Source organism: Pongo abelii, chromosome 15 (genome assembly GCF_028885655.2).
Source record: "Pongo abelii isolate AG06213 chromosome 15, NHGRI_mPonAbe1-v2.0_pri, whole genome shotgun sequence".
NCBI classification, from domain to species: domain Eukaryota; kingdom Metazoa; phylum Chordata; class Mammalia; order Primates; family Hominidae; genus Pongo; species Pongo abelii.
The window spans coordinates 98430312-98454191 of NC_072000.2; the positions used below are offsets into that span (position 1 = coordinate 98430312).

The window sequence follows — 23880 nt, forward strand, 5'->3', positions numbered from 1 at the left end:
AACACATCCCCTCTTCTCACTCTGAGCCAAGTGCCCCTGAACACTGCCCATTTCTTTGCTCCTTCCTTTAATGCCTCTACATGTCCAAATCCTCTTCACCCTTAAATGCCAGGCATGTTTTTAGAAAGTACTTTCCAACCTCCCAAACTAGAAGTTACCTCTCTCTTCTATTGTATTTTGTAATTTTCTAATACCTTCTGCCTTAAATTATGGCTGTGGTCATCTCACCTCCTCTGCTGGATCCAATACTTCTTAGGGGCTGGGACTGTATTTGATTCATCTTGACTCCACAAAGGTTGACCCAGCTCCTTCCCCAAAAAAGGGAAGACTATAGAGATTTGCTAAACCAAAATTAGCACCTGTGATACAGTGAAATATGTATTTGCTCTTCATCCTGTTTCCTGGCAAAGGAATCTCAAAAGTAATGTCTTTTTGTATGCTAATGACAAACTATTGACTGATGGCTGATAGCCCCCTAGGTAGTTTCAGGATGGGGGCTGGTAACCAGAAAGGCCAAGGCAGGATTAGAAGGTTGGGACTTGCAGCACTACTTCCTAAAGGCCAATGGCTTAATCAATCATCTTATCCAATGAAGTCTCCATAAATATTCCTAAAGGCAGAGTTTGGAGAACTTTTGAATAAGCTGAATATGTGGACATTCCTGGAGGGTGGTGTACCCAGGAGGGGCATGGCAACTCCATACTCCTTCCCCTGTACCTCAGCCTAGACATCTCCCCATCTATATTCTTTGTAATATCCTCTATAATAAACTGGTAAATGTGTTTCTTTTAGTTCTGAGAGCTGCTGTAGCAAATTAACTGAACCCAAAGCAGGGTCATGAGAACCTCAACTTGAAGCTGGTTGGTCAGAAGTTCCAGAGGCCCTGACTTATTGACTGGTTGCGGGGAGGAGGGACATCTTGTGGGATCTGAGGCTATCTCCAGGAAGACAGCATCAGAAAATGAAACTAAATTAGAGGACACCCAGCTGGTGGCTGCTGCTTGATATGTGGTGAAGAACACCCACACATTTGGTTACAGAAGTCTTCTGTGTTGATTGTTGTTGTGAAGTGAGAGAATGGGAAAAAGCACTTTGAGTTTGTTGTTTCTCTGAAACAGCAGCCTAAAAGATTTTTAAAAGCACAAAGAGGAATTAAAGAGGAAAAATAATAATGCCATACTAGCTACCATTTATTGAGTACTTACACTGTGCTACCAGCTTCATCAGCATCAGCTCAATTTAATTCTCAGGATGACCCTTATGGGGTAGCTAGTTGTTACTTCCAGTTTACAAACAATGACACTGAAACCAGAGGTACTAAATAATTTGCCTAAAGCTAACCAACTATGAAGCAGCAGACTGGGGATTCAAAGCCTGGCAGTCTGGCTCCGGTGCCCATACTCCTAACCACAACTTTATGCTGATATTCACTAGATGCACACACTAATATTACTGCTACTATCAACGGCAGTTAACATGAGTTAAGTGCTTGCAATGTGCCAGGTGGCTTCTTAAGCTCTTTATACTTAGTAATTTATTTTACCTCAATAAGAACCCTAAGAAGCAGGTACTCATTGCCATTTAATACATGAGAAAACTGAGATACAGAGAGACTACATGACTTGTTCAAGGTTACACAGCTGCGATTTGAGCCCAGAGAGATCTAAACTACCACACTCTTCTATTAATATTTCTCTACATCAGGGTAACCAATTACATGCTTAACTTATGCCCATTTCACAGAAAAAACTAAGACTCTAACCTGACAATACCAAGTAGCTTGGAGAGAAGGGTTACTTGACATGAGACAAAGCAAGGTTTTCTGGAGATCAAATCTCAGCAGTGTTCCAAAGGCGGGAGTAGTGGGCACTCGATGCCAGTGGTATTCTCTGATGCAAGAGCCTTGGAACCAACAATTCCTCCTCCCTCCCCCAACCTTTGCCTTAAAAATTCCCCATTCAATGCAGGCAGATGCCTATAAATTTTCAGATGCCCCTACCTGGTAATGGATGACATGCTGGACTTTAGGAATATCCAGACCCCGAGCTGCCACATCTGTTGCCAAGAGAACACAGCTGGGGTAGAGAGAGAAAGCTTATTAATAATAACTAACAGCTATCTTTAATCAAATTCTTACCAACTGCTGAGCATCCTAAACATTACAGACCTTACCAATACTCTGTAAGATATCACTTGTATACCCTTTTACAGAACTGAGGCTCGGAGAGATTAACTTCCCAAGCTATCTACATGGCTATTCAGTTGTGGAGTCTGGATCCAAATTTGGGACTCATTGACCCCAACCAACATGCCATACTCTGCAATGATAAAGACTCCCTCCAGTGAGTTAAAAGAGGCCATACATATTCTGGGTCAGTGAACTCCTCTTCTAGCACCCTCTCACTTACTTCCTCCCAGTGGCACACAGACTTCCTTGATCTTCCCCAAACAAACCAAGCATGCTCTCACCTCCAAGCCTTTTAACTTGCCTTAGGCCTTAAAGGGTCTTGCCTTAGATATCCATATGACTCACTTCATTACTTTCTTCAGCTCTCTGCTCAATTCTCACTTCATCAGAGAAGCCTCCCTGACCACACATACCCAATCTCTTTTCTCCAACCCCTGCTCGACTTACTTCTTAGGATCACTTGGCAGACTGTGGGCTTACTTTGCAATTTATTATCTCCCTCTACTAGAATGTAAGCTCCATGAGAGCAAGGACTTTGAATTACTCACTGCTGTATTACCACCACATAGAACAACGTCTGGTTCATGGTAAGCACTTGATAAATGTGTTGGATGATGTTTCTCAATGTGTGGTTCATGGAAAGTCAAAAGTACCTGAGGTGCTTCAAAACATAAGACTCTGGCCCTTCAGGGTCCTCACTCCCTGCATGTCTGAGCTGAGGCCGGGAAATGCAATGCAAATCCTAGTTTGTACAACATTAAACTACCGTTCTGGGTCAAGGTCAGCAAACTTTTTCTGTAAAGAGCCAGACAGCATTTCCAGCTTTGTGAACAACATAGTCTCTATGGCAACTATTGAACTCTGCCACAAAAGCGGATATTGACAATACATAAATGGGTCTTGCTGTGTTCCGCTAAAACGTCTACTAAAAAAAACAGGCAGCAGCCAGGTGTGATGGCATGCATTGGTAGTCCTAGCTACTACTTAGGAGGCTAAGGTGGGACTGCTTGAGCCCATGAGTTCAAGTCTAACCTGGGCAACACAGCAAGACCCCATCTCAAAAAAGAAAAAAAAAGGGCAGCAAGCAAGATTTGGCACGAGGGCTACAGTTTGCCAAGCCTTGTTCTAAGCTAATCTCAGTAAACCACTGATACTACTTACCAATTTTTAAAAACCAGTAAATCAAACACTTGTTCTAGAAACTAATTAGCCCGTGACCTGACAAAACACTGGCAAAAGACACTTTATAGTCTGCCTCAACTTCCCAGGCCCTCATCTTGACAATCTGCACCCCATTCCCTGAGCATCAGTCTGGTCCAAAGGCAGATGGACAAAGACATCAGGAATAAGAAATAGCATGGGCTCTGAGGTCCAACAGGTTTGTCTGAGGCCCAGCTCTACCACTTCCAGGCAGAGAAACCTTAGGCAGACTGATCAGCTTTTCTAGACCTCATTTTTTCATCTATAAATAAAAATAGTGATAATGATAATAAGTAGTAAAGGGACTAGAAATTATTAAAGCTAACATTTAGCAATATACACATACTATGTGCCAGAGACTGCTCTAAACACTTTACACGCATGAATTTACAATCAATCTTCATAACAACCCTAGAACGGGCTCTATTATTATCCCAATCATGAGAAAATTAAAGTACAGAGAAGTTAAATAACTTGACCACCTAAGGAGTGACAGAACTAGGATTTGATTTCAGGCATTCTGGTTCCAGGATCTGTGCTCTTAACCATGAATCTATTCTGTTTCCTCTTAAGGATGTTAGGAGAGTAACTGAATGTGATTCTGAATCTAAAGTGCCAGCATAGGACCTAATCTATTGTCTATATATTCAATATTATGTACTGTCACCCACATTCATTAGTATTGAAGTTTCTGTATGGCATTGAACAGCAACCAAATCCACTAAATGAGAGTGACCTTACCAAATGCTGTGCAAAAAAAAAAAAAAAGGCTACCTACTACTGAGACAAGGCCCCTATGACAGAAGGTGGCTTTTCTACCATTTCCCCACCATCCTGACCCCTTTTACCCCAGTAACTAACTAGAGGTTAAGCTTCTGGGGATAGTCCTAACTTACTCTTCCAGACGGGCAAACTGCTCCAGGTTTCTGAGCCTCTGCTTCTGGTGCATACAGGCATGTAGGGTCAAGGGCATGATATCAAGGACTTTGAGGAGCCCAGAGAGGCGTTTGATACAGGAGATGCTGTTGGCAAACACTAAGCTGCGGCCTGGATACTGCATCAGGAAGTAGTACAAGTAGAAGTCTTTCTCATCAGTCTCACAATGGATCTTGGTCTCTGTTAGCGTCTCCACCGTGGCCTCATTCCTTGTGAGGTCAATGACCTTGGGCTTGCCCCTCATGCCAATTTTCTGCATAAGGAGGTCAAGTTTGGCTGTTTTATCCATTTTCTTGGTGTGCTTCTTATGAAGGATTCGAGCAGGAGCCTGATGCACCAGGGTGAGTGTGGCAGAAAAAACAAGCGTTTGTCTCTTTGGGTTGTATTGGGAGTCATTGAGCATCTCTAGCAGCTGTGAGAGCTCAGCAAAATGGCCTTTCTCAACCATCCGGTCAGCCTCATCCACTACCAGGCACCTGCAGATCCAGAGAGACCCATATCATTGGTCAGCAGCAGGTTAAGAGGAATCATCTATAGCACACCCTACGCTCATCCTAAACACACACACACACACACACGTACACACCCCACTACCACCACCACCATCAGGCCCTCAACTAATCTCCCTCATGCACTCTTGGCTTTCTAAAGGCCAGGGTCTGGATGATACCACACCATGGCATTCTGCAATGGGAAGAAGGCATTGCCCACACCATGTCACCTAAGGCTCATTTCAGAAAAGGCAGTGAGGGGGAAAAGAGAAGTACCATCTATTACCTGAGCTGCCGAAGGTTCCTCAAATGATAATGCTTTTCTTTAATTAATTCCCACAGCCGGCCTGGAGTAGCAACCACAATCTCAGGACGACGGTTCAGCATCCTCTGCTGTTTCTGCGTGGACATTCCACCAACCAAAATAGCAGTTTTAATTCCTATGGGACAGAAAACATAAGGGACACTTATTCAATCTGGGTGATCATTTTCTTACATGGCTGACACAGGCACCCCAGATTAGCAGAGACAGACATCAGCACAGTGTAATGCTCTAGAGCATTGCTAAAAGAGCAGGCCTGGCCAGACTGTTGATGCCACTCCTAGAGGGCTTACCAAATCTGTGATCTGGGCCCTACTTCTTCAACCTCATTTCTTTTCTACTCCCTCCCCTCCAACCACACCAAAGGGGCTGAATTTGAACCCAGGTATGCTTACCTCCAAAGCTCTGGGAAAACTGAGCACTGGGGCACCATAATGCTGGGGGGAATATGGCCTGCAGCTGTGCTACACCTCTCCTAGGAAGCCCTTCCATTCCCTCAATTAGAATTATTCTGAAAGGTCCTCTAATGCCCTGTTGTTTTCTTCTCTGGTGCAGAAGTTCTCATAGTATCATGCGGGTGAAGGGCTTAGCAATAGTAACAACTTGGTAATTAACTGCTGCTTTTATTATAAAATTAAAATTCCCAGAGTGAAGCCCTTCCCAGAGTGAATTCCCTGAGAGAATTAAATCCTAATTGTTTAGAGCAGGGATCAGCCAACTTTTTCTGAAAGGGTCACTAGTGAACATTACTGACCTCATAGGCCAGATGGTCTCTGTCACAGCTATTAACTCTACTCAACTTCACCTTTGTAGTACAAAACCAACCATAGACAATATAAAACCAAATGGGTGTGGGTGTGTTCCAGTAAAACTTTTACAAAACCAGACAGTTTGCTAATCCCTGCCCTGAGCATCTATTGTATCCTATAAATTTCCTATGCATCCACAATGGCACCAACTATGTATTATCCTTGAGGGAACTGAAAAAATATCACTCAATCAGTTTTCTGTAGGGCTTAATTGTCTGGCTCATAGATGAGAGTGGCTTACCCTAGAGGGCAGGAGCCACAGCTCATTCATCTTTACCAATGAGCATTTGGGATTTGCCTAGAAAATATTTATTAAATGGAACTAAACCTCACCTGTAAACCTGGCCACAGCATCAATGTGCTGTTTGACCTGGACAGCCAGCTCTCGAGTGGGAGTCAGAACCAGTCCAAGCAGAGGACGCTTTGGATATGTCTTACAGGTGGCGCTTTTGTCATCCAATTCTTGTTTTAGATTTCCAGTCTGCTCTTTATCAAGATTTTCCTCCTCATTCTCATTCTGTTTGGGAACAGGTTTCTCCCTGATCAGGGAAGAAGGCCCTTCACCAGCATCATCATCACCAAAGAGCAACGCCTGGTCTGAGACAGTGCCTCCAGTCTTGGCTCTGGCCTCGGCTGCAGTATCACTGGGCAGTGCTTCACTCTCAATTACAGTATCATCAGGCAATGCATCAGACTCAGCTTCAGCCTTGCCTGGTGATCTAGTCTCAGCTCCGGCCTCAGGTCTGGTCTCCCCAGGTGGTGCTTCAGTGTTACTTGGAGGAGGGGCAGCATTCCTCTTCTGCCACTGCAACACTGCATGAATCATTGGGATGGCAAAGGCAAGAGTTTTCCCACTTCCTTAAAAGTAAAAAAACAAAACAAAATAAAAACAGTGTGAATCAACGGATGAACATACTTTAGTCTGGAATTCATTCTTTTGCACAGAATAAGGTGGCCAAGTGCCACCCTGACCGACCCAAAGCTCCTCCCCTCTACACAGATTTCCCCAGAAGGAACCAGAAGGCACATGTAAATTAGAACCCGAGGAAAAGTATGGCAGGCTAGCACTGAGGTTTTAGGTCACCAGTAATGAATTACAAATGTCCAAGAAATGAAACAACAAAGAGATAAAGGGCAAGTTTTGGGTGTATGTGTTGTTTTTGTGAGGAGTAGGAAACAGTAATCTATACAATACTTTCCCAAGACTTTTCTTTGGTGAGAAAGGAGGGAGTAAAAGAAAATTTTCTTAAGTTTTCAGAAAAGGTAAATATAAAACTTTTGTCTATGCCTGAACATTTTCAAACTGACCTTTGAATGTACACAGAGTCCAAATCATCTGGGTGGTCAAAACAAAACATCTCAGGCTGAGAATTTAAAGAAGTTCCAAAGCGATAATGCCCTAGGCAAAAGCCAATAAATGCTTTCTCAAGGGAGAAACCATTATCATACATCTCCAAAAATTTTCAAAGGAAATAAGCAGCTCTCAGTAAAAAGTAACCACACACACACAAATAAGATACTATAAGGAAAAAAGAGAGCAAAAACAGACACATAAAACTTTCGATAAGAAGAACAGCAGACTTACCAGAAACAATGAAAAGCCAGAAGACATTGTAGCAATATTTTTTATTTGAATGCCTAAAAATAAAACCCTGACAATCTATAACCCTACACTCAGCAAAACTCTCTCTCAAAACAAAATGTGAAATAAAGACTTTAGACATATAAAAGCTGAAATAATTCACCAGCAGCAAATGTGAGCTATCAGAAATATTAGTCTTTCATGCCATAGAAAAGATAACATAAAATGAAAATCCGGATGTACCCAAAGAAATAAAGAGCAACCGAAACAGTAACTACATAGGTAAATATTTAAAAACTTCTTTTCATGGCCAGGCATGGTGGCTCATGCCTGTAATCCCAACACTTGGGGAGGTCTAGGCGGGAGGATCAAGACCAGCCTGGGCAACATAGTGAGACTCCCATCTTTAAAAAAAACTGCCAGGCATGGTGGCACACTCCTGTAGTCTTCGTAACTTGGGAGGCTGAGGCAGGAGGATTGCTTGAGCATGGCAGTTTGAGACTGCAGTGAGCCATGATCATGCCACTGCACTCCAGCATGGGTGACAGAGGGAGACACTGTCTCTAAAAACAAACAAAAAACCCCTTATTTTTCTTATTTAAACATCTTCAAAAATAATTGTTTAAAGCAAAGATAATAAAAATGTATTCTAGAATCTCTAACACATATGAAGTATACAACGAAAAGCACAAAGGAGGGGAGAAATGGAAAATACTCTCGTAAGGTTCTTATATTGTATGCGAAGTAGTAAATGACTTGAGGGTAAACTACAATAAAATTAAAGATATATACTATAAACCCCAAAGCAATCACTAAAAAGACGTAAGAATTATAGCTAATAAGACAACAAAAAAGATAAAATGGTATCTATGCATATATATATATTATAGTCCCTGTCCCTAATTCTTGACACAGAGCTTCTAAGAGCCTTGTAACTTTCTCAGTGATAGGAGCATCTTTTGTTGAAATATTTGGTCTTAGTCCTCCGTTGCTGATGTAAAACCTTGTGATACCTTAAAAATATTTGTAGTAGTAAGAGCATCTTTTTGCATGTTAATAAGATGACTAGTGGCTGGAGTCCCTAGACAGCTTCAGGATGGGGGATGGAACTTTCAGCTGCCTCTCCCCACCAACTTCCAGGGAGGAGAGAGGGACTGGAGACTGAGCTCAGTCACTAACAACCAATGATTTAATCAATTATGAATCATGCCTATGCAATGGAACCTCCACAAAATCTCTAAGTGATGGAGTTCGGAGAGATTCCAGGGTGGTGTACCCAGGGACCAGGGAAACTCCATGCCCTACCTCTCCTGACTTCCGACCCCGCACCATACCTTGCCCTAGCCATCTCATCCCTTGCCCTAGTCATCTCATCCATCTGGCTGTTTCTCAGTTACATCTTTTATAATAAATTGTTAAATGCAAGTAAAGTGGTTCCCTGAGTTCTGTCAGGCATAGCAAAGTGCTGAACCTGAGGAAGGTGTTGTGGGATACCCAATTTGTAGCCAAGCTGATCAGAAGTACCATTATCTGTGATTTGCATCATTAATGGGGGCAACCTTGTGGGACTGAGCCCTTAACCTGTAAGGAATGACACTAGCTCCAGGTAGATCGTGTCTGAATTGAACAGAATTGTAGGATAACCAGTTGGTGTCCACAGAGTTGCAGAGTTGGTTGTGAGTGTGGGAAAAACCCACACATTTGATGCCAAGAGTGTTCTGTGGGTAGAATTTTTTTTTTTTTCTTTTTTTTTTTTTTTAAGACAGAGTCTTGCTCTGTCGCCAGGCTGGAGTACAGTGGCACAATCTCAGCTCACTGCAACCTCCACCTCCAGGTTCAAGCGATTCTCCTGCCTCAGCCTCCTAAGTAGCTGGGACCACAGACATGCGCCACCACACCCAAGTAACTTTTGATTTTTTTTTTTTTTAGTAGAGATGGAGTTTCACCATGTTGGCCAGGATGGTCTCGATCTCTTCACCTCGTGATCCGCCTGCCCTGGCCTCCCAAAGTGCTGGGATTACAGATGTGAGCCACTGTACCCGGCCTATGGGTAGAAGATCTTAATAGTATCTCTCTCTCTGACACACACACACACACACACAAATTCAGTGCCAAAGAAGGAAACAAAGAAGAGCTGGGACTAATAGAAAAGTAACAGATTTAAACCCAACCACTGATATCTGCTCCCGGGATCACTGCAGATGGGAGGCAGGACTAGATTGCAACTCCTGAAAGAGCAGCAAGGGGAGGCTTGCATTGTGAGTTTTAGCTCCAAATTGACTGCAAGAACAAACCAGTAATCCTGAGAGGACCCACAGACCCTCTGAAGGAAGCGGACTGCTCCAGCAGGACCCAGGAGACTCCCAAATACTGTGAGTGCCCCAACTGTGGAGAGGAGGGAGACTCTCCTCTCCCAAACACACACCCCCACTGGGGAAGCTGAAGGTCCATTTACAGGAGAAGTTTCTGACTCTACCTGGAGCTGAGTCAAGTTAGAGAGCTGAGTGAAATACAGGGGTAGAGGAAGCAGCAGAAAGGCCCTGGGAGCTCGCTGGGTCCCCAAGCAGCCCATTCCTGCCTGGCACCACAGGGATCCACTGGGAGGGTGGCCAGAGGAGCAGGAGGTAAAACTCCACAGAAAGAAGGCATTCTCTAGCCAAACTCTGTAACAATTTAACAATCTGAACAGGACCAGAAGCCTCCTGGCCAGAACTCGGGGGAGGGCACGAATCCAGTCTTCACAGGCAGGGGAAGAACTAAAGCCCCTTTTCTTTCAGAGCTGGGAAGCAGATAGCCTTGGGCAAGTTTTCAAGCCCTCCTCCTGGAAACAGACTGGGGCTGTTGGGGAGGACACGGTGGGAGTAAGACTGCCCTTCGGTTTGTGAGGGAGCTGGGTGAGACCCATGACTGCCGGCTTTCCCCCACTTCCCTGACAACCTGCATGACTCACCAGAGGCAGCCATAATCCTCCTTGGTACACAACTCCAGTGACCTGGGAATCTTACCCCCATCCCCCACAACAGCCACAGCAAGACCCACCCAAGGAGAGTCTGAGCAGGCATAGACCTGCCCCCACCTGATGGTCCTTCCCTATCCACCCTGGTAGCAGAAGACAAAGGGCATATAATCTTGGGAGTTCTAGGGCCCCACCCACCGCTGGTCCCCTCTCCATCCTATAGCTGATGCTTTCTAGAAAGTGCCACCTCCTGGCAGGAGGCCAACTAACACAAAAATAGAGCATTAAACTACCAAAGCTAAGCACCCTCACAGAGTCCAACGCACCCTCCGCCATCTCCACCGGAACAGGCGCTGGTATCCATGGCTGAGACCCCCATAGACGGTTAACATCACAGGACTCTGTGCAGACAACCCCCAGTACCAGCCCAGAGCCGGGTAGACTTGCTGGGTGGCTAGACCCAGAAGACAGACAACAATCGCTGCAGTTTGGCTCACAGGAAGCCACATCCACAGGAAAAGGGGGAGAGTACTACATCAAGGGAACACCCCATGGGACAAAAGAATCTGAACAACAGCCTTCAGCCCTAGACCTTCCCTCTGAAACAGCCTACCCAAATGAGAAGGAACCAGAAAACCAACCCTGGTAATATAACAAAACAAGGCTCTTCAACACCCCCCACCAAAAAAATCATACTAGTTCACCAGCAATGGATCCAAACCAAGAAGAAATCCCTGATTTACCTGAAAGAGAATTCAGGAGGTTAATTATTAAGCTAATCAGAGAGGGACCAGAGAAAGATAAAGCCTCAATGCAAGGAAATCCAAAAAATGATACAAGAAGTGGAGGGAGAAATATTAAAGGAAATACATAAAGAGAAAACAATAAAAAATTAAGGAAACTCTAGACATACTTTTAGAAATGTGAAATGCTGTGGAAAGTCTCAGCAATAGAACTGAACAAGTAGAAGAAAGAAATTCAGAGCTCAAAGACAAGGTCTTCAAATTAACCCAATCCAAGAAAGACAAAGATAAAAGAATAAGAAAAAATGAACAAAGGCTCTAAGAAGTCTGGGATTATGTTAAATGACCAAACCTAATAATCGGTGTACCTGAGGAAGAAGAGAATGCTAAAAGCTTGGAAAACATATTTGGAGGAATAATTGAGGAAGACTTCTCCAGCCTTGCTAGAGACCTAGATATCCAAATACAAGAAGCACAAAGAACACCTGGGAAATTCACTGCAAAAAGATCTTTGCCTAGGCACATTGTCATCAGGTTATACAAAGTTAAGATGAAGGAAAGAATTTTAAGAGCTGTGAGACAGAAGCACCAGATAACCTATAAAGGAAAACCTATCAGATTAACAGTAGACATCTCAGGAGAAACCCTACAAGCTAGAAGGGACTGGGGCCCTATCTTCAACCTCCTCAAACAAAACAATCTTCAGCCAAGAATTTTGTATCCAGCAAAACTAAGCATCATATATGAAGGAAAGATACAGTTGTTTTCAGATAAACAAATGTAGAGAGAATTTGCCATTTCCAAGCCACCACTACAAGAACTGCTAAAAGGAGCTCTAAATCTTGAAACAAACCCTGGAAAGATATCAAAACAGAACCACCTCTTTAAAGTATAAAGTAAAAATCACACAGGATGCACAAATACAAGTTAAAAAGCAAAAACAAAAAACAAAACTAAAGTACACAGACAACAAAGAGCATGATGAACACAAGGGTACCTCACACTTCAATACTAACATTGAATGGAAATGGCCTAAATGCTCCACTTAAAAGATAAAGAACTGCAGAATGGATGCAGAACTCATCAACCAACTATCTGCTGCCTTCAGGAGACTCATCTAACACACAAGGATTCACATAAACTTAAAGTAAAGGGGTGGAAAAAGGCATTTCATGCAAATGGACACCAAAAGCAAGCAGGGGTAGCTATTCTTATATCAGAGAAAACAAACTTTAAAGCAACAATGGTTAAAACAGACAAAGAGGGACATTATATAATGGTAAAAGGCCTTGTCCAACAGGAAAATATCAAAATCCTAAACATATATGCACCTAACACTGGAGCTCACCAATTTACAAAACAATTACTAACAGACCTAAGAAATGAGATAGACAGCAACACAATAATAGTGGGGGACTTCAATACTCCACTGACAGCACTAGACACATCATCAAGACAGAAAGTCAACAAAGAAACAATCGATTTAAACTATACCTTGGAACAAATGGACTTAACAGATACAGAACATTTCATCCAACAACTGCAGAATACACTTCTATTCAACAGCACATGGAACTTTCTCCAAGACAGACCATATGATAGGCCATAAAATGAGCCTCAATAAATTTAAGAAAATTGAAATTACATCAAGCACTCTCTCAGACCACAGTGGAATAAAACTGGAAATCAACTCTAAAAGGAACCTTCAAAACCATGCAAATACATGAAAATTAAATAACCTGCTCCTGAATGAGCATTGGGTCAAAAACAAAACCAAGATGTAAATTTAAAAATTCTTCAAACTGAATGACGATAATGACATAACGTATCAAAACCTCTAGGATACAGCAAAGGCAGCACTAAGAGGAAAGTTCATAGCCCTAAACCGCCACATCGAAAAGTCTGAAAGAGCACAAACAGACAATCTAAGGTCACATCTCAAGGAGCTAGAGAAACAAGAACAAACCAAACCCAAACCCAGCAGAAGAAAGGAAATAACCAAGATCAGAGCAGAACTAAATGAAATTGAAACAAACAAACAAACAAACAAAAAAAGATAAACGAAAACAAAAAGCTGGTTCTTTGAAAAGAGAAATAAAATTGATAGACCATTAGCAAGATTAACCAACAAAAGAAGAGAGAAAATCAAAATAACCTCACTATAAAACGAAACAGGAGATACTACAACTGACACCACTGAAATACAAAAGATCATTCAAGGCTACTATGAACACCTTTACACAGATAAACTAGAAAACCTAGAAAAGATGGATAAATTCCTGGAAAAAAAACCCTCCTAGCTTAAGTCAGAAGAATGAGATACCCTGAACAGACCAATAACAAGCAGCAAGATTGAAATGGTAATTAAAAAATTACCAACAAAAAAAAGTCCAGAACCAGACGGATTTGCAATAGAATTCTACCAGACATTCAAAGAACTGGTCCCAATCCTTTTGACACTATTCTACGAGACAGAGAAAGAAGGAACCCTCCTTAATTCATTCTATGAAGCCAGCATCACCCTAATAACAAAACCAGGAAAGGACACAACCAAAAAAGAAAACTACAGACAGATATCCCTGATGAACATAGATCCTAAAATCCTTAACAAAATACTAGCTAACCAAATCCAACAACATATCAAAAAGATAACTCACCATGATCAAGTGGGTTTCATGCCAGGGATGCAGGGATGGTTTAACATATGCAAGTCAATAAATGTGGTATACCACATAAGCAAAGTTAAAAACCAAAATCACATGATCTCAATAGATGGAGAAAAAGCATTAGACAAAATCCAGCATCTCTTTACAATTACAACTCTCAGCAAAATCGGCATACAAGGGACACACCTTAATGTAATAAAAGCCTTCTATGACAAACCCACAGTCAACACAATACTGAATGGGGAAAAGTTGAAAGCATTCCCTCTGAGAACTGGAACAGGACAAGGATGCCCACCCACTCTCACCACTCCTCTTCAACATCGTCCTGGAAGTCCTAGCCAGAGCAATCAGACAAGAGAAAAAAATAAAGGGCATCCAAATCAGTAAAGAGGAAGTCATCATCACTGGCCATCAGAGAAATGCAAATCAAAACCACAATGAGATACCATCTCACACCAGTTAGAATGACAATCATTAAAAAGTCAGGAAACAACAGATGCTGGAGAGGATGTGGAGAAATAGGAACACTTTTACACTGTTGGTGGGGCTGTAAACTAGTTCAACCATTGTGGAAGTCAGTGTGGCGATTCCTCAGGGATCTAGAACTAGAAATACCATTTGACCCAGCCATCCCATTACTGGGTATATACCCAAAGGACTATAAATCATGCTGCTATAAAGACACATGCACACGTATGTTTATTGCAGCACTATTCACAATAGCAAAGACTTGGAACCAACCCAAATGTCCAACAATGATAGACTGGATTAAGAAAATGTGGCATATATACACCATGGAATACTATGCAGCCATAAAAAATGATGAGTTCCTGTCCTTTGTAGGGACATGGATGAAACTGGAAATCATCATTCTCAGTAAACTATCGCAAGGACAAAAAACCAAACACCTCATGTTCTCACTCATAGATGGGAATTGAACAATGAGAACACATGGACACAGGAAGGGGAACATCACATTCTGGGGACTGTTGTGGGGTGGGGGGAGGGGAGAGGGATAGCATTAGGAGATATACCTAATGCTAAATAAGGAGTTAATGGGTGCAGCACACCAGCATGGCACATGTATACATATGTAACTAACCTGCACATTGTGCACAGGTACCCTAAAACTTAAAGTATAATAAAAATAATAAAATAAAAAAAAAAGTAAAGGAAGTCAAACTGGCACTGTTTGCTGACGATATGATCATTTACCTTGAAAATCCTAAGGACTCCTCCAGAAAGCTCCTAAAACTGATAAAACAATTCAGCAAAGTTTCCAGATACAAGATTAATGTACACAAATCAGTAGCTCTTTTGTACACCAACAGTGACCAAGTGGAGAATCAAATCAAGAACTCGATCCCTTTTAAAATGGTTGCAAAAAAAAAAAAATACTTAGGAATATGCCTAACAAAGGAGTCAAAAGACCTCCACAAGGAAAACTACAAAACACTGCTGAAAGAAATCACAGACAACAGAAACAAATGGAAACACATCCCATGCTCATGGATGGGTAAAATCAATATTGTGAAAATGACTCTGTTGCCAAAAGCAATCTACAAATTCAATGCAATCCCATCAAAATACCACCATCATTCTTCACAGGATTAGAAAAAACAATTCTAAAATTCATATGGAACCAAAAAAGAGCCTGCATAGCCAAAATAAGACTAAGCAAAAAGAACAAATCTGGAGGCATCACACTACCTGATTTCAAACTATACTATAAGCCCATAGTCACCAAAACAGAGTGATACTGGTATAAAAATAGGCACAAAGACCAATGGAACAGAATAGAGAACCCAGAAATAAACCCAAATACTTACAGCCAACTGATCTTCAACAAAGGAAACAAAAACATAAAGTGGGGAAAGGACATCCTTTTCAACAAATAGTGCTGGGATAACTGGCTAGCCACCTGTAGGAGAATGAAACTGGATCCTCATCTCTCACCTTATATAAAAATCCACTTAAGATGGATTAAGTACTTAGACCTAAGACCTGAAACTATAAAAATTCCAGAAAATAACATTGGACAAACCTTTCTGGATATTGGCTTAGGCAAGGATTTCATGACCAAGAACCCAAAAACAAATGCAATAAAAACAAAGATAAATATCTGGGACCTAATTAAACTACAGAGCTTTTGTACAGCAAAAGGAAAGGTCAGCAAACTAAACAGACAACCCACAGAGCAGAAGAAAATCTTCACAATCTATACATCTGACGAAGGACTAATATCCAGAATCTACAGCAAACTCAAACAAATCAGTAAGAAAAAAACAATCCCATCAAAAAGTGGGTTAAGGACATAAATAGACAATTCTCAAAAGAAGATACACAAATGGCCAATAAACATACGAAAAAATGCTCAACATCACTAATGATCAGGGAAATGCAAAGCAAAACCACAATGTGATACCACCTTACTCCTGCAAGAATGGCCATAATCAAAAAATCAAAAAACAGTAGATGTTGGCAGCCAGGCACAGTTGCTCATGCCTGTAATCCCAGCACTTCGGGAGGCTGAGGTAGGCAGATCACCTGAGGTCAGGAGTTCGAGACCAGCCTGGCCAACATGGTGAAACCCCATATCTACTAAAAATACAAAAATTAGTCAGGCATGGTGGCAGGCACCTGTAATCCCAGCTACTTAAGGAGGCTGAAGCAGGAGAATCACTTGAACCCGGGAAGCAGAGGTTGCAGTGAACCAAGATCGTGCCACTGCACTCCAGCCTGGGCAACAGAGTGAGCCTTTGACTTAAAAAAAGAAAAAAAGCCAGGCACAGTGGCTCACGCCTGTAATCCCAGCACTTTGGGAGACCGAGATGGGTGGATCACCTGAGGTCGGGAGTTTGAGACCAGCCTGACCAACATGGAGAAACCACGTCCCTACTAAAAATACAAAATTAGCTGGGTATGGTGACGCATGCCTGTAATCCCAGCTACTCGGGAGGCTGAGGCAGGAGAATCGCTTGAACCCGGGAGGCGGAGGTTGCAGTGAGCCGAGATTGCACCATTGCACTCCAGCCTAGGCAACAAGAGCGAAACTCCATCTTAAAAAAAAAACAATGTTGGCATGGATGTGGTGAACAAGGAACACTTCTACGTCCTGGTGGGAAAGTAAACTAGTATAGCCACTGTGGAAAACAGTGTGGAGATTGCTTAAAGAACTAAAAGTAGAACTACCATTTGATCCAGCAATCCCACTACTGGGTATCTACCCAGAGGAAAAGATACTTTCACACATAATTTTATAGCAGCACATAATTTTATAGCAGCACAATTCACAATTGCAAAATCGCGGAACCAACCCAAATTCCCACCAATCAACGAGTAGATAAAGAAACTGTGGTATACATAGGATGGAATACTACGCAGCCATAAAAAGGAATGGATTAACAGCATTTGCAGTGACCTGGATGAGATTGGAGGCTATTATTCTAAGTGAGGTAACTCAGGAATGGAAAACCAAACATCTATGTTATCACTGACATGCAGGACTAAGTTATGAGGATGCAAAAGCATAAGAATGATACAATGGACTCCGGGTACTTGGGGGGAAGAATGAAAGAGGGGCGAGGGATGAAATACTACAAATATGGTGCAGCATATATTGCTCGGGTGATAGGTGCACCAAAATCTCACAAGTCACCACTAAACTGGGCACAGTGGCTCATGCCTCTAATCCCAACACTTTGGGAGGCCAAGGCGGGCAGAATACTTGAGTTCAGGAGTTCAAGACCAACCTGGCCAACGTGGTGAAACCCTGTCTCTACTAAAAATACAAAAAGTAGCCGGGCATGAGGGCACATGCCTGTAGTTCAGCTACTTGGGAGGCTGAGGCAGGAGGATGGCTTGATCCCAGAAGGTGGAGACTGCAGTGAGCTGAGATAGCACTACTGCACTGCAGCCAGGGTGACAGAGCAAGACTCTGTCTCAAAAAGAAAAAACAAACAAAAAAAACTTGCTCATGTAACCAAATATCACTTGTACGCCAATAACTTATGGAAAAATAAAAAAAATTTAAAAATAAACATCTAAACATAGAAAAGGAAAAAAAATTTAAAAATAAAAAACAGAAATGTGAAAAAATAAATAAATCAGGTATGCTATCAGTCAAAAAATAAATAAGTAAACCCAACCATTATCAATAATCATTAAATGTAAATAATCTCAGTAACTCAATTTTTTTTCCTTTTTTTTCTTTTTTTTTTGAGATAGAGTCTCACTCTGTCACCCAGGATGGAGTGCAGTGGCACAATCTCAGCTCACTGCAACCTCCGCCACCTGGGTTCAAGCAATTCTTGTGGCTCAGCCCCCCAAGCAGCTGGGACTACAGGCACATGCCACCACGCCCGGCTATTTTTTCATATTTTTAGTAGAGTTTCGCCATGTTGGCCAGGCTGGTTTTGAACTCCTGGCCTCAAGTGATCCACCTGCCTTGGCCTTCCAAAGTGCTGGGATTACAGATGTGAGCCATCATGCCTGGCTTCAATAATTCAACTCAAAGACACAAACTGTCTGATTAAACAGCAAGACCCATTTATATGCTGCCTATAAGAAACTCACATTATATATAAAGATATAAATAAGGGAAAGTAATAGTATTGAAAAACACACACCATGCTAACATTAATCAATAAAGCTGGACTGGCTGCATCAATACCAAAGTACGTTTTAGAACAAAAAAAAATTACCAAGGATAAAGGTGGCCATTTCATAACGATAACAAGCCAATTCATTTAGAGGATATAATAATAATCTAATGTTTTAATCCATAAAACATATATTCACATAAACTGATCATCAGAATACATGAAACAAAAACTAATAGAACTGCAAGTAGAAAATGGTCACTCAAGAAAAAAATAAGTGGCCGGGCACAGTGGCTCATGCTTGTAATCCCAGAACTTTGGGAGGCCGAGGCGGGCAGATCACGAGGTCAGGAAATTGAGACCATCCTGGCTAACACGATGAAACCCTGTCTCTACTAAAAATACAAAAAATTAGCCAGGCATGGTGGTGGACGCCTGTAGTCCCAGCTACTTGGGACACTGGGGCAGGAGAATGGTGTGAACCCGGGAGGCAGAGCTTGCAGTGAGCCGAGATTGCGCCACTGCACTCCAGCCTGGGCAACAGAGTGAGACTCTGTCTCAAAAAAAAAAAAAAAAGAAAAAAATAAGTAACACAAATATCTCTAATCTATTAAACAAAGTAAATTTGTAGTCAAAAATCTTCCTACAAAGACAAGTGCAGGCTCAGATGAATTCTACCAAAAATTTAAGTTGGGGATAAGATGTCAATCCTGTATAAATTCTTTCAGAAAACTGAACAGAATACTTCAGAAATCATTCTGAAGCTGTATTACTGATTCCAAAACCAAAAACATTACAAGAAAACTACAAATATCCCATGAACATAAATTCAAAAATTCTCAACAAAATTTTAGCAAATCAAATCCAACAATATATAAGTAGAATAGTATATTGTGACCAAGTTCAGTTTATCCCAGGAATGTTAAGTCTAATTTCATATTTGAAAATCAATGTCATTCACCATATTGACAGACTAAAAATGAAAAACCACGTATTTCAATATATGCAGTAAAAAAGCATTTGAAAAATATCCAACATCCATCCCTGATAAAACCTCTCAGCAAATGAAAAATCAAAGAGAACTTCCTCAACGTGATAAAAAGCATCTACAAAAAACCTACAGCTAAGATCAGACTTAATGGTGAAAGACTAAATGTTTTCCCCAAAAGATCAAACACAAAGCAATAATGCCCACTTTACCACTACAATTCAAAATTCTGCTAAAGGTGTTAGCCATTGCAATACAACAAGAAAAATAAAAGGCATCCAAGACTGGATAATGATCATCTTTGCAGAAAATACCATGGAATCCTCAGAAAACTACTTGGTGGTACTAAGTTGCAGGACACAAGATCGATATACAAAAATCCATCATATTTCTACTTATTGGCAACAAACAATTGGAAATAAAAAATTTTAAATTACCATTTACAATAGAATCAAAAATATTAAATGCTTAAGGATAAATCTAACATAAGATGTGAAAAATCTATATACTGAAAATTTTAAACCTTTGCTAAGAAAAGTTAAAGACCTAAAGAAATGGAGAGACACCATATTCATAGACTGGAAAATTAAATATTGTTAAGATGTCATCTATCCTCAATTTGCTCTGTAATCAACAGAATCCCAATCCAAATATCAGCTTACTTTTTTTGCAGAAATTGATAAAACGGATTCTAAAATCCATATGGGAGGGCAAAGGCCTATAACAGTCAAAATAACTTTTAAAAAGAACAAAGTCAGAGGACTCATACTACCTGATTTTAAGACTTATTATAAAGCTATTATAACCAAGAGAATAAGAAACTGACATAAAGACTAGACAAACAGATCAATGGAAAACAAAAAGACTCCAGAGAAAGACCCACACCTATATGGTCACAGACTTTCAACAAAGATGCAAAGTCAACTCAGTGGAGAAAGAATAGTTTTTCAACAAATGGTGCTGAAATAATTAGCCATATGCAGAAAAACCTACAAACTTTGATCCATACTTCTCACTCTAAATAAAAGTTAATTCAATAAGGATCAGAGACGAAACATAAAACCTAAGACTATTAACACTTCTAGAACAAAACACAGGAGAAATCTTTGTGATCTTGAGTTAGGCAAAAGGTTCTTAGATAAAACACCAAAGGCACCAAAAGCATAAATTCATAAAAGACAAGGCTAATTTGGATTTCATCAAAATAAAGACTTTCTGCTCTTTGAAAAACACTGTTAAGAGAACGAAAAGGTCAGCCACAAACTGGGAGAAAAATTTGCAAATCTCACATCTGATAAAGGACATGTATCTAGAATACACAATGAACTCCCAAAACTCTACAATAGAACATCCCTATTTTAAAATGGGCAAAATAATCAAATAGACAAGCATATGCTAAAATGCTCAACATTGCTAGTCACTAGCGAAATGCAAATTCAAATGACAATGAAATAATAGTAAAATTTTAAAAGTCTAAAATAAAATTAAAGACTGAGCATACCTAGTTATTGACAAGAATATGGACCAACTTGAACTCATACCACCTAGTGACAACGTAAAATGGTATAATCACTTTGGAAAACTCTTTAAAAGTTACATTTACCACAAGACCTAGCCATTCCACACCTAGGTATTTATCCAACAGAAATTAAAGCACATATCCATACAAAGACTGGTACAACAGTATTTACAATAACTATATTTGTAATAGCCAAAAACAAGAAAAAGCACAAATGTCCATCAATAGATGAACAAACTGCTCTATCCACACACTGGAATACTATTCATCACTGAAAAGGAATGAACTATTAGTAATTGTAATAACATGGCTTAATCTCAAATTATGCTGAGTCAAAGACTCAGATACCACCCCTCCTTCCAGTACATATCACCCCTCCCTCCAGTACATATTGTATGATTTCATTATATAAAATTCTAGAAAACGCAAATTAGGCCGGGCACAGTGGCTCATGCCTGTAACCCCAGCACTTTGGGAGGCCGAACCAGGCAGGTCATTAGGGCAGGAGTTTGCGACCAGCCTGACCAACATAGTGAAACCCCGTATCTGCTAAAAATACAAAAATCAGCCAGGTGTGGTGGCAAGTGCCTGTAATCCCAGCTATTCGGGAAGCTGAGGCAGGAGAATCACTTGAACCCAGGAGGCGGAGGTTGCAGTGAGCTGAGATTGCGCCACTGCACTCCAGCCTGGGTGACAGAGCAAGACTGTCTCAAAAAAAAAAAAAAGAAAGAAAGAAAGGAAGAAAATGCAAATTAATCTATAGTGATAGAAAGCATATCAGTGGTTGCCTGAGGAGGAACAAGAACTGAGGGAGGGAGGGAGGGACAATAAAAAAACCCAGGGCATCTTTTTGGGGATAATGGATATACAGTTGACCCTTTAACACAAATTTGAATGTGGGGGTCCACTTATACACAGAATTCCTTCCACCTCAGCCACCCTGAGACAGCAAGACCAACCCCTCCTCTTTCTACTTAGCCTACTGAAAGTGAAGATGAAGATGAACACATTTATGAGGATCCACTTCCATTTAATGAATAGTAAATATATTTTCTGTTCCTTACAATTTTCTTAATAACATCTTTTCTCTAGCTTATGTTACTGTAAGAATAAAGTATATAATACAAAATATGTGCTAATAGACTGCTTATGTTATCTGTAAGGCATCCAGCCAATAATAGACTATTCGTGTTTAAGTTTGGGGGGAGTTCAAAATTATACATGGATTTTCGACTGCACGGGGGACCAGTGCCCCTAATCCCCACATTAAGGGTCTATTTATTATTGCATGGGCAGTGGTCTGTTCACAGCCCCAGATGGATGACTTATCCAAGTCGTTTTGAATTCCGGACTTGTAGATTCACAACCTGACAGGAACTGTGGTATAAATCCAAATGTCAATCTCTGGCCACAATGGCTCATATAAACCTTGTTTCTGCCTTCCAGGGACTTACTTCCAGGACTCTGCTGCACATACCAAAGCAGTGTAGCAGAATGCTTAACAACACACAGAACTAGCCTGGAATCCAGACACTACCATTTCAGTTGTGTAATTTTAGGGAAGCTGTCTATGCTCTGTGAGGCTGAGTTTTCTCATCTGTAATATGGGAATAATGGTACTTACCCCAGGGTGGTTGTGACAACCGATTTCATCAACATAAAGCACTTAACACAGCGCATGACACATCTTAAATGCTCAGTAAATGTTCTAAGTTATCTCCATTCCCCTTTCCTGCAGTTCCTCACTCTTCCATCTATATGACTGTCACAGAACGTCATCCTGAGTTTCCTGACCACTGTTCCAGAAACCCAAAGCACAACGTGTCTACTGAACACTTAAAATGTAGTTACTCTAAAATGACATGTGCTGCAAGTTTAAAACACACCGGATTTTGAAAATTTAGTAAAAAAAAAAAAAAAAAAAAAAAGTAAAATATCTCACTAGTTTTTAACTTTTAAAAAATGTGGCTCCTAGTAAATTTTAAATTACATATGTGTTTCACATTATACAGTCACCCTTCTGCAACTGTGGGTTCTGCATCTGTGGATCGACAATATTCCGGGGGGGTTAAAAAAAAAAAACAAAAAAACCGTATCTGTACTAAACACTGTACAGACTTTTCTTGTCATTATTCCCTAAACAATACGGTGTAACAATTTACATAGGACCTATGTTGTATGAGATATTATAAGTAATCTAGAGATTATTTAAAATCTACAGGAAGATGTGCCTATATAGGTTATATGTAAGCATTACACCATTTTATATCAGAGACTTGAGCATCCCTGGATTTTGGTATCCAAGGGAGGTCCTGGAACCAATCCTCCATGGATATCAAGAGATGACTATATGTATTTCTAATGGACACTGCTGGTCTAAACAGACCAATAGTTCCAGGCAGTACTAGTTCCTCCCCCAAGTCAGCAGTCTAGTCTATCCAGCAAAGTCAACCTGTCATTGCTTCCAAAAGTCTTGCAGGAACCTCAAACACAGCATAGTCCTAACACTTCATAGCTGAATCTGTTTACAAAATCCACCCAATGACTATCCACCACACTCAAATCCTTCCAATGACAAGAAACTCATCAACTCCCAAAGCAGCAACCCTTTTCACCTTTGCACAACTCCTGAGAATTAGACAGTTCTTCCTTATACTCATGAAGATCTACCTCTCCGGAGGGCTGATCTTAGCCTTAGCTTACCCCTTTGAGCCATTTAGAAAAGGCTCAAGAACAGCAGAAACTACGATTTGCAGACCACTTCCAATATACAGTATAAGCTTTAGTTTACTGTAGCATTTAACCCTCACAGCAATGCAAGAGGTAGAAACCGTTATCTCCATTTGGTTGATAATAGGGTCTACAGAGCTGAGAGAGAT

General features: G+C 40.9%; 1 protein-coding gene across 1 annotated transcript in view; it reads right to left on the minus strand.

Annotated features, from left to right (window-relative positions):
• DDX24 (DEAD-box helicase 24) overlaps positions 1-23880 on the minus strand; it is a 31139-nt gene that overhangs the window by 4907 nt on the left and 2352 nt on the right. The window contains 4 exon segments of the mRNA NM_001131566.1: positions 2000-2075; positions 4285-4800; positions 5102-5255; positions 6280-6804. Of these exon segments, the coding sequence (NP_001125038.1) occupies positions 2000-2075; positions 4285-4800; positions 5102-5255; positions 6280-6804 (1271 nt within the window).